Genomic DNA, 11106 nt, shown 5'->3' with positions numbered 1-11106 from the left:
AGTAAGATTGGCTTGTTTAGCCACCCAACACTCTAGGCGGCCCAATTCACCTGGAGATTTGGCTACCGATACCCAAGGTAACAAGATGGTAAAGACGACAGACTTTGAATGTGACCAATAAGTAATTTCATCATCACAGTCCTCGGTGAGATCTTTAAGATCTCTTTTGGATCTAGCCAATTCGGATGTGATGTTGGTCTTTTTCTAATTGATAATTTGGGTGACGTTGGGGGTAAACAGCATCAGCCGGCCAAAGGTGCATGGCTCTCCGACCAGACCAGAGGGGATGCCTGCCCACGCTCGGTCGCCACAAATCAAAAACACCCCCCTTGGAAGGGCATAAGGGGTCCGCTTGGTGGTGGTAGGGCCGACGATCTTCAGAACAGCCCGACACCACTGGTCAGCTTGATATTCTTTCTTTGTTTGCAGGACCACTTCAGTGCCCTTCTCTATGGGGGTAAGCGTATAATCAAACTGAAAGCAAATAGTAGAATTGGCGGAACCGAGTAAATGTAATTCTGAGGGCTTGGAGGGCGCAGGATCCAGCCTCGCCACTCCGTCTCTCCAGGCGTTACTGGGTTCAAAGCCGGGGAGGAGAGTAAGGCTCCGGGCCAGAATGGGGGAGAAGGCAGACTTGAAGGCAGAGGGGAATTCGCCGGGAGAGAAAGGGATCTCCACAAGGCAGGACGACATTGGGTCCTCTGCTGCGCCGGTGTCGAGGCAAATGCTGTCTTGTCCTAACGATTGAGCCAAGGCACGCCAGACGTTGACTTTTGGCTGGGGGATGACCCACGGCTCCGTAGGTGGTAGAAGGAGCCCGCAGGTCGTCAGCACCATCAGAAGTGTGCCCGGGTTGGGAGCCAGCGATGTCAAGGTGGGGGCCATTCGGGGAGATGCAACTGAAACAAACGGAGAGCTGTAAAAGCATATAGAATTCACAAATATGGTTCCTCTCTAAACAACTAACTTAAATAGAACATACGGGGGGTGAAAGTTGGCGCTGGGGGCGAATGGGAGGAGACATAACGTAAAAGGTCAAGGGGTGGAGGAGAAGCCGGAGGGGAAGGTTCTTCAGAAACTGGGGGGAGATTAGGAGAGAATAAGGAAGGTTGATGGAACAGTTTCTTCCGCCGACGCCAACATGCCTGCCGGACTTGTGGTACTGCTTCTTTCTTGGTCTTCTGCTTTGGGATGAAGGGCCTGACTCACTTGGATGGTACCTACCTGGGACTCGAGCGAGTGGATACGCAGGCATATCCCCTCTCCCAGGTCACCAGGTCAAAGGGGCCCTCCGTCCACCAGGTCTCCGGATCTTTTACAAGAACTGGTGGCCTGGCTTTAGGCTGCAGCTGCTGGTGACTGCCGAAATGTCAGACCACTGGAGAATTTTGGCTGTCAAAAGAACAATTCAGGAAATTGAGCATGTACAACGCTCTTGACAGCTGGACGTGGGGGGGTCTCTACCTTCATCGCCGGTTGTTGCTGGGACAGGATCTTCTTGAGGCTCTGGTGGGCCCTTTCCACCATGGCTTGGCCTGTCGGGGAATAGGGGATGCCAGTTTTATGCACTATTCCCCATTGCTGCAGGAAGCTCCGCAGCTCCTTGGAAGTATATGCAGGGCCATCGTCTGTGTTTAGGGCACTAGGGATGCCCAAGACAGCGAATGCTTGAAGCAGATGCTTCTGAACATCCACTGCCTTTTCACCTGTGTGGGCAGAAGCATAGATCGCCCCGGAGAAGGTATCTACTGAGACATGGACGTAACACAATCGGCTGAAAGATGGGATGTGTGTTACGTCCATCTGCCACACCTCGCAGCTTGCCAGACCACGGGGGTTAGCTCCCGAGGTCACAGTAGGCATCTGGTCTCGCTGGCAATGGGGACATGTGGCCACGATCGCCTTGGCCTGCTCCTGCGTCAGATTGAATTGACGAACCAGGCCAGGCGCGTTTTGATGGAACAGTTGGTGGCTGATTTTAGCCTGACCGAACACATCTGGGAGTGGGGCCTGCGAAACAGCAGCCGCGGCCAAAGTATCGGCACGACGGTTGCCTTCCGCAATGAACCCAGGCAGGTCTGTGTGTGATCTCACATGCATAACATAAAATGGATGCTCGCGGTGGGAGACCAACTCGACGAGCCTATTTAACAATTCAAATAATCTTTTGTTGGTGACCTCTTGAAGAACTGCGGATTCAGCTCGGGACACTACACCTGCGACATACGCAGAATCTGTAACTAAATTGAAGGGTCCAGGGAATCTCTGGAATGCTCTGACGACTGCGTCCAACTCAGCAACTTGTGGAGAGCCCTCCACAACAACAACATCAGTCTCCCACTGCTGAGTCAGAGGATCCTACCAAGTCATGACTGACTTGTGGGATGCTCCAGATGCGTCGGTAAAAACTGTCACAGCATTCAGTGGCTCTCTGCTCTGAACCTTCTTTAGTGATAATTTGAACTCCGAATTAAATAATTTATGGGCCGGCCGATCTACTGCAATGCGCCCAGTGTAGCTATCCAGTGCAAACTGAAGGTATTCATTAGTTTGCAGCAGCTCTTCAAAGGTCTTTAATTTAAGTTGGCCCGATTCCAATTCAATTGGGATGTGTATGCATGAGAAATCACACCCTGCAAGCTCCCTGATCCTCGATCTCGCTTTGAGGATCAGTTCGGCTACCAACTCTTGTGGCCGTGTCATTCTTTTGGACCGATGGTGGCTCAGGAAGACCCACTCTATGATTAAGAGCTGCTCTCCTGAGCCTTGGTCCTTTGGACTGTCATCCCACTGGTGTATCATGCCATGAAGGTGTGGCAGTTTTCCCAGCACTATAAATTTGAAGGGCAGGCCCGGATGGTATCGGTGGGCCTGCCTGGCTGAAATAGTTTTCTGTACCCTCTCCAAGGCCACCTCCGCCTCTGGAGTGAGAACCCTAGGGGACCTAAGCCCCTCTCCCCCTTTCAACGAATTGAAAAGGGGGGCTAGGTCTTCGGTTGGAATGCCCAGCCAGGGTCTCACCCAATTCAAAGACCCACACAGTTGATGGACATCTGCTAAGGTCTGGACTTTTGTCCGGATAGCCAATTTTTGCGGAACAATGGTCCGCTTTGTAATTTCGAGGCCTAGGTATTTCCAAGGTGGCATCCGCTGAATTTTGTCCTGCTGGAGCTCGAACCCTGCAGCAACCAACGCATCGGTTGTCAGCTCAAGCGCATGGGCAAGCAGACTGTGGTCGGGCGCACACACGAGGATGTCGTCCATATAATGGTGGACAATGACAGCATCCCCGAGGGCTGTACGGATGGGTGACAGCAGCGAAGCGACATACCATTGGCAGATCACAGGGCTGTTCTTCATGCCCTGCGGTAATACCCGCCAATGGTAGCGCTTGGCTGGGGACTCACAGTTGATAGACGGAACTGTGAACGCAAAGCGCGAGGCATCGTCTGGGTGAAGGGTAATTTCAAAAAAGCAATCTTTTATATCGATTACCGCCAATTCCCAATTTTGGGGGAGCATTGCTGGGGAGGGCATCCCTGGCTGAAGAGGACCCATGTCAATAATTAATTCGTTAATTTGGCGGAGGTCGGTCAGGAGCCGCCACTTGTCCTTGTTGGGCTTTTTGATGACAAACACTGGGGAGTTCCAAGGTGACATGGTCTCCTCCAGGTTGCCTTTCAATAGCTGCTCCTGAACGAGCTCATTGAGCGCCTTTAACTTTTGCTTATTAAGTGACCACTGCTTGACCTGTACTGGTTTATCTGAAAGCTAATTCAGCTTCCAGGTCCGGCGCTCCTCAGTGGCCACTGCCCGAAAAACCTGGGGAGCCTTCAGGAGGTCAATTTTGGCTCCCCACTGGGCCAATAGGTCTCTTCCCCAGAGAGGCTCTGTGTAATCTAAAACAAACGGGCGTATAGAAGCCAATTGCCTGTCAGGCCCCTTAATTTGTACAATGCTCTTAGATTGGTTAGCCAATTGTAGGCCCCCAACACCAGAGACCGTGCCTGCAGCGCTTTGCAAGCCCCAATGTGACGGCCATTCCCGAGAGGGAATGATCGTCACATCTGCACCAGTGTCCAAAAGACCCCTCACGATCTTTTTGTCCCCGCCTAACAAAAGTTGACATGTCAGGCGGGGCTTCTCCCTCCCCACCAACTGTGCCCAGGCCACTGTCGGAGGCGAAGTCTTCTCTGTCGATCTTGTTCGATGTTCCTCATCAGGCACCGGAATGGCCTGGGCAATGACCTGTCCCTTGGGCAGGGAGAGTGGGGGCTGGACACAGTACAGCCCTACCGCGATACGGTCCCGGTCGGTAGTTACTAAACTCGGGACGATGTGGATGTCTCGCGCTGTGTGCTTTGTGTCTCCGACAACAGTCCACCTGCAACGTCCAAGTTTCCTCCAGCGACCCGGATGTTGCAGGTCGACAGACACCAGCTGGATGTTACTGCTAGGGAGGTAAAGGTCCCTAGTCAGCTGCAGCCTGTATGGAGAAGCAGAGGACATGGTGTTAACGGCAGGTACAGCACCACAGGTAGATGAAGTCACATCCGATAAGCTTGTCAAATCCGGCAAGGCAAAAGTCGGCGGTTCTCTCCCGTCTCCTCCCTCCCCGCTTGATGATGAACAGCCTGCCTCATTTTTGTCCACGCACAGGGAGGGGCCGCGCTTTTAGTTTTTTTGATTTTGACTCTCCTCCCTCTCCCGCTTCCGCCGGTATTCCAGATAGTCCTGGCGCATCGGGCACTGGGGTGTCCAATGCCCGACTTTGCTACAGAGATGGCAGGGGTCGGTGGCTGGTGTTCTTCTGCTGGACCCAGGTGTTGGGGGCCCAGCAACGGGGGCAGCTTCTGCCTCCATGAAGTCCGGCTCGGGGCATTCAGCAAAAGCCACAGATGTTCTCTTAGGCTGTGACGCCAGGGAGACCTGACGCACCACGACCTCGATCATGGCCTCTATCGTGGGCCGGAGACTTCAAGAGAGAGTTTTAATTGCCTTGCGGCACTCAGCATTGGCGTTGCTGCACGCCATCCGCTGAAGCATCCTCTCCCTGTCATCATCCCCGAGCACCTGCGCCTCTACGTATCGGTAGAGGCGCTCAATAAAGGCCACGTATGGCTCCTGCGCTCCTTGTCGGACCTCATCATCCTCCCATTGGGAGGTCACCACCTCCAGCTTGAAGAAGGCCCGCTCAGCTGCCCGGGCGGTCTCCACAAGCTGGGAGGGGAATAAGGCCTTAGCCTGTGCTGCCCCCTCTGCCCACTGCCCCTCACCCAAAAGATGTTCTTGGGTGATTACCAGACCATCCGCGTCATGGGACATTGCAGGATTCCCCCAAATATTTGGGAGAACCTCCAATACCTCCCTCCTCCATTCCCCCACCCAGACCCTAAATTCCATAGGCCTAACAAGGCTGGAGAAGAGGGCCCTCAGATCAGCCGGCACCAGATCTCCCTGCGCAAGGGCATTGCGGAGCATACCCCGGAAGTATTCTGACTCCCGGGAGTAGTCCTTCTGCGCCTTGCACAGTTCCTTAATCCGGGCCTATGCTAAAGGCACCCACTGGGCCTGAGGGCCCCCGTCCCCACTCAGGTGGTAGGTGACCGGAGCGGCTTCCAACAAGGGCGCCTGCCCCGGCTTCCGGTCATCCACTCCCCCCCCCTGGAACACAAAGCGTGGGAACCGGAAGGAGGAGCGTGGGAACCGGAACTGGAGGAGGTTGAGGCGGGGTCCGGCAATGACGCAAGGTGAGGGAGTGGGCGTGGCCAACTACCCCTCTCCGCGTCCTGGGTGACGTTCGGAGGCGGAGGGAAATACGAAGGCGGAGCGGTGGAGGAGCGAATGGGGGGCTGAACCGGGGGAGGAGTTTGGGGAGGAGCTGATGGTGGGGCGGAGGGAGGATATGAGAGAGGGGTAACCGAAAAGGACGTGGGGTTCGGGGGGAGGAAAGGGTTGGCACAAGGGAGAAAAGGGTTAACTGGGGAAGAAGGAGCCCTGGCGGGAACGACCGCCTGGTCGCCGCCATCTTGGGCTCCCGAGGAGCCATTTTGTGGGACTTCATCAACAAACTGTACAACCTTGGGCTTTACAACTGGGGACTTGGGGACTGGGGTAGAGGGTGAGGATAGAAAAGGAGCCTGGCCAGGGCTCCTCGAAGGGGGAGGCCGAGCAGGTCGAGGGGGAGCAGGGGCAGGATGGACCCCCTGCCTCTTATCGGCCTTCAAAATTTCCCTCGAAGGCTCCTGCCTATGGGAAGAGGGAAAGGGTTGAGGAGTAAGGGCAACTGAACGAGGGGAACGGGGGGACAAACCAAAATGTGCAGGGCTTTTCTTTGGTTCCCCTGACGAGCGGAGCATCGCAAGCACTCTGCCCGCCCAAAATGCCACGGTTGCCAATTTTGTCTCCCCGGAGTTTACGGCTTCTTCTAATTTCGCTAAAACAGCTGCCCAAAACCGTGGCTGCTTTGCAAGTTCCGGGGAGACCTCGGGGAACTTCGAAAAGACCCACTTAACTAAAAATTTTAACTCCTGCTTGGGGGCCTTCTGACCTCCCCCAAGCAACAAACCTTTAACTACATAATAAACCTCCTTTTGGGATTTTCCCAAGCCAGCACCCATGGCACTTTTCTAGTGCAGGAACCACTGCTACTAAAAAGGGGGAAAATCCTCTGGTGGTACAACCACCCGCCTGAAAATAACAGAAACTAAAACAACAAGCTGCTTGCCACCAGCCCCTGCTCCCCCCACTGTCCCCAAGTCTGGGGTTTCAGCAAAGGGAAAAAGGAATTTGGGTGGTGGGTCCGGGCCCCAAGTCTGGGGATACCGGCCCCACGGGAAAGATAAAATAAAAAAGGCACGGGGATGAGGAAAACCTCAAGGAAAGAGGGTGGAGGGTAGGTCCCCAAAGCAGGGCATGCACCCCTAGGGAAATGCTAAAAAGGCAGGGGGGAAGTTGGATAAGTCCCCAAAGCGGGGCCCGAACTTACCAGTCCGGTGGCAGCAGCAAACGAAAAATCAGGCAGGGGTCCTCGTCTCCGGGGTCGTCCTCTCTGGGCGCGAGGAGTCCCGATCCCGATCCCCAGGGAGCGCTGCCCCTACAACAGGGCCTGCTTCCACCTGGGGTAGTGCGGCGTCCACAAGAACAAAAAGTCCAATTCCGAGGGGTCCGGTCAGTGGTCAGTGGTCAGCTGTCCACCTCTGCAGGCCCCACGTTGGGCGCCACACTGCGTGAGGGCGTATGCGGCCCTAGGTCCGGCTGGCAGCAGGGGTGAGAAGGCCAACGCCCCTACGCATAGGAGAGCCAACTCCCTTTGGCGTCTCGGTCTCAGGCTGGGCTGGGTGCAAGCTCGGAATTGCGCGCTGTGGACGAGACAGGAGGCGACCATTTGCTGGGGGTGAAAACGTCGGTTTATTGATGAAGGTGACTAACATATGGTGGAAACACCCACAGCCAAATGGCCCCAAATAGGGGCAGAAACCGGGTTATAAAGGGAAGGGGAGGAGAAGGGAGGGGAGCCCAGCTAACCAATAGGGAAACTCAAAGGGAGGTGCTGAACATAACTGACATACCTTGGTAACCAATAAATACAAAGTAAGGGAGGGGCCCCGGGACCACAGCCTATCACCATCCCCAGAGAGAAGAAGGTTCTCGAATGCTGGGAGGAGAGGGAGGTGATTGACTGAGCCCAGGGAGGAGAAAGCATTTACTTATAAGGGGGAATAGGGGAGGAGGAATTATATAACACAACTGATTGAAAGCAGGGGTTGCTAAGGAAACCAACTGCCAGAGGAGCAGTGGCGGGAAAACTGGGGAGGGAGGAACCATTTACAAGAACAGGGGGATACAATACATAAAATGGGGGATACAATACATAAAATGGGGGAGCAAACTTAAAAACACACCACAACACATCAGAAATAGAGAAATCATTCAAAGTTCGAATTGCTGGAGGCCCCTTTCTTTAAGGGGCAGCACTGATCAGGTTTATACAGCGGTAAAAACATACCCAGATCCCCAGTGGCCCTGTGTGAGCAGCATCCCTGCTCGCAGGCAGTGCGATAAGTTCTTCCGCCGCGGATCCTGCCGGGACCCCGACCAGCCCCCAGGGGTGCAGCTGAGGGCGTCTCCTGGGTCCCGCCTCCTTTCCCAGGGCCCAAGTCGCTCCTGCAGGCAGCTCCGCTGTGGCCTGCTCCGACTCCGAGCGCCTCCCGCGCCGTGGGCCCGGGCCGCGGCCGGGCCGGGCTCGGGGGCTCCCGCTGCCCTCGCTGCCCTCGCTGCTCCCCGCTGCCCCCGCTGCCCCCGCTGCCCTCGCTGCCCTCGCTGCCCTCGCTGCTCCCGCTGCCCTCGCTGCTCCCGCTCCCCTCGCTGCTCCCGCTGCCCTCGCTGCCCTCCCTGCTCCCGCTGCTCACGCTGCTCCCGCTGCCCTCCCTGCTCCCGCTGCCCTCCCTGCTCACGCTGCCCTCGCTGCTCACGCTGCTCCCGCTGCCCTCCCTGCTCCCGCTGCCCTCGCTGCTCACGCTGCTCCCGCTGCCCTCCCTGCCCTCGCTGCCCTCCCTGCCCTCGCTGCCCTCGCTGCTCCCGCTGCCCTCGCTGCTCCCGCTGCCCTCGCTGCCCCCGCTGCTCTGCTCGCACCTGCGGCCCTCGGGCGCCAGCTCGGGGAGTCGCATCGTTCGTGCTCTGCGTGCCAGCAGCACATGGTTTCTGTATTTCACTTCAGCTGGGAGTTGCGTGGCCTGGCCAAATGTCAGGAACTGTGTCAACAAATGTACAGATTTTTTTATTATTTTTCTCTTACACAGCAGAGCTGTAACAGCTGTGTTCATGTTTACTCAGCATGAGCATGACTGTGTTGTAGTGACTAGAAAGTTGGGAGGGTTGGTTCAATTTTTGTTTTCCTTTTCACTTTCTTCTTTTTTTTTTTTTTTTTTTTTTTTTTTTTAATTGAGAGGAAAGAATGGCTTTAACCTCCCTAGGAACACAAAAGCACTTCTACATCCTTGTTGACAATGCATCACTGCTAGATTTTTTTTTTAAGCTTCTTGAAGCGCATCATCAGATTTCTAAGAATAGAGCATTATTACATCTTATGCACTTATTCAAAACACAGGAGGTTTTCCGTGTGTCAAGGGATGAGATCAGTTGCTAGAAAATGTGATGCTTTTAGAGTAATTATTTTTTACATGGAAATAGAGCATTCTGTCATGCACAGAAGGATTGGTGTAAAGCTTATGCACTGGTGCTATAACTTCATTGATATAATTTTTCAAATGTGTTCTTGCTATATATATATTTTTTTTTTTTAATTGAGAAAGACAAATCCACACCACTCACATTTTGACATAGAGATATATTAAGTTATATGCCCATTCCCAAAAGCCTCATTTTTATAAGCATATAATAATTATTAACTATTTTTAAATATACAAATTATATATATAAATAATACTATAGTATATCATTAATATGTGCTCCTAGAGTATTTATTTGAAATAGAATTTCTGTTATTCTCATAATTCTAGCAAATATTTTTATTACAGTCACTGTGAATCTCTAATTGTGTTTGTAGAATTTGCCCAAGCTGGTTTTATTCTATTTTTTAAAGGAATTATTAATTCTTATATGAAAAAAAAATTGTCAGTATTTAAAGTAATACACATTATGCATATTACTGACTACATGATAAGTGAATGACACAGGAACAGTAGCATCAGCTTCTCTATTCATTCCAGTGCCTGGAGACACTGATTGGTTTTGTCCTCTGCATTTTACAAAGCATGAGTACCTCCAAGGAATGAATCCTCATAATCCAATCTGATCTCATGGAAAGGTGTTCAATCAAAGAGATCTGTTAAGAAATACTGAATTCATACAAAAATGTGTCGGATCAACAACTATTTTATATGAATATCACACACAGAGGAATATTTCTGCTATTACATTACATCCATTAGATCCCATTAGAGGGGCACTTTATTAAACCCAAGTATTTAAAAAGTGATAAATTTATTGTTCTGTTGGGAAAAAAGATGGAAAGCCAAAAGGTGTTTCAACTAGAGGAGGAAAAATTCATTTTTCAGTTTATATGCACAGTGAAAAACTGCAATATTTTGAAGTAATCTGATCATTTAATGAAAAGTAATGGGTGCAAAAATAATAAAGCAATTTACTAAAAGTAGTGATGAATTTCTTTAAAAGATATTTTCGCTGTTCAAGTTCAGAATAGGTTTACAAGAGGAAAGCCATTTTCAGTACATTTTGATATTCCAGAAAAACTGGCTAAGAAAATGACTCAATAATCTATAACACAGCAAAATCTAGGACAGCTTTGAGTCCTAGAAAGTATTTTTTGAATTTTTTTCCAGAGTTTCAGGTTATATATAACTGACTTGTGTTGTCATAAGAATGCTGTTAAGCCCCTCCAACCAAATTTCCAAGAAATAATTTTATTTGTGAATTTTGTTTTAGACTATGAACTGCCTTAGCAAAATGTACCAAGTCTGGCTAATCCACTAAATAGTAATCTGCAGAGAAAATACTTTCTCTTGTTACTCATGCTACAGTTTGTATTTGGTGAGTAAGATCTCCACACCCTCCACCTTGTGTGCATCATACAGAGAGCTTGACCAGATAACTTGCTACTCTTGAGAAGACACTGTGATTTCCAGTCCCCTTTGGCAGAATGGGTTAACCAACATAAAGGTGAAATTTCTTGGTGGAATATAAACGTGGCCACAAGAGTGGCCAGAGCACAGAAGCCGCTCAACTACAATCAGGCTGGACTGTTTTCCTTAGCAAGGCACCAGACAGAGCCTTACAGTTGTGCAAGCCAGCACAGGAGGTGTGCTGCACCTTTCCGTGGTGAGCATGACCAAGAGGAGATGAGCAGGGCTCTGCACAATGGTGTTCTCTTGATCTGAAAGCTTTGCCAGTGGATGATGCACAAAGTGGGTGGGGAACTTAGAATCAAATCACCTGTGGGCAGCTTTGAAGGAGCCCTGGCTTTGAAGCAGGTGGTATAGTTATGTTCCCATTCTGCCTACTTTTGTTGTGCACAGGGCCACAGCATTGTGCCATTCATAGCAGGATCTGCTGTGTTACCTTGTC

At 51.6% G+C, this 11106-nt stretch overlaps 1 protein-coding gene across 1 annotated transcript; it reads right to left on the bottom strand.

Moving 5' to 3' along the window:
- Positions 1-204: 204 nt before the first annotated feature.
- On the bottom strand, positions 205-1365 carry LOC113459444 (uncharacterized). Its single transcript, XM_026794368.2, has 2 exons — positions 1225-1365; positions 205-899 (listed from the first exon to the last, which is right to left on the bottom strand). Exons 1-2 carry the CDS (start codon positions 1253-1255, stop codon positions 205-207), a joined length of 726 nt encoding a protein of 241 aa, XP_026650169.2. The 5' UTR covers positions 1256-1365.
- Between the last annotated feature and the right edge of the window lie 9741 nt (positions 1366-11106).

This window comes from Zonotrichia albicollis, chromosome Z (assembly GCF_047830755.1).
Source record: "Zonotrichia albicollis isolate bZonAlb1 chromosome Z, bZonAlb1.hap1, whole genome shotgun sequence".
Lineage (NCBI taxonomy): Eukaryota > Metazoa > Chordata > Aves > Passeriformes > Passerellidae > Zonotrichia > Zonotrichia albicollis.
This window is presented reverse-complemented; position numbering and strand designations above follow the sequence as displayed.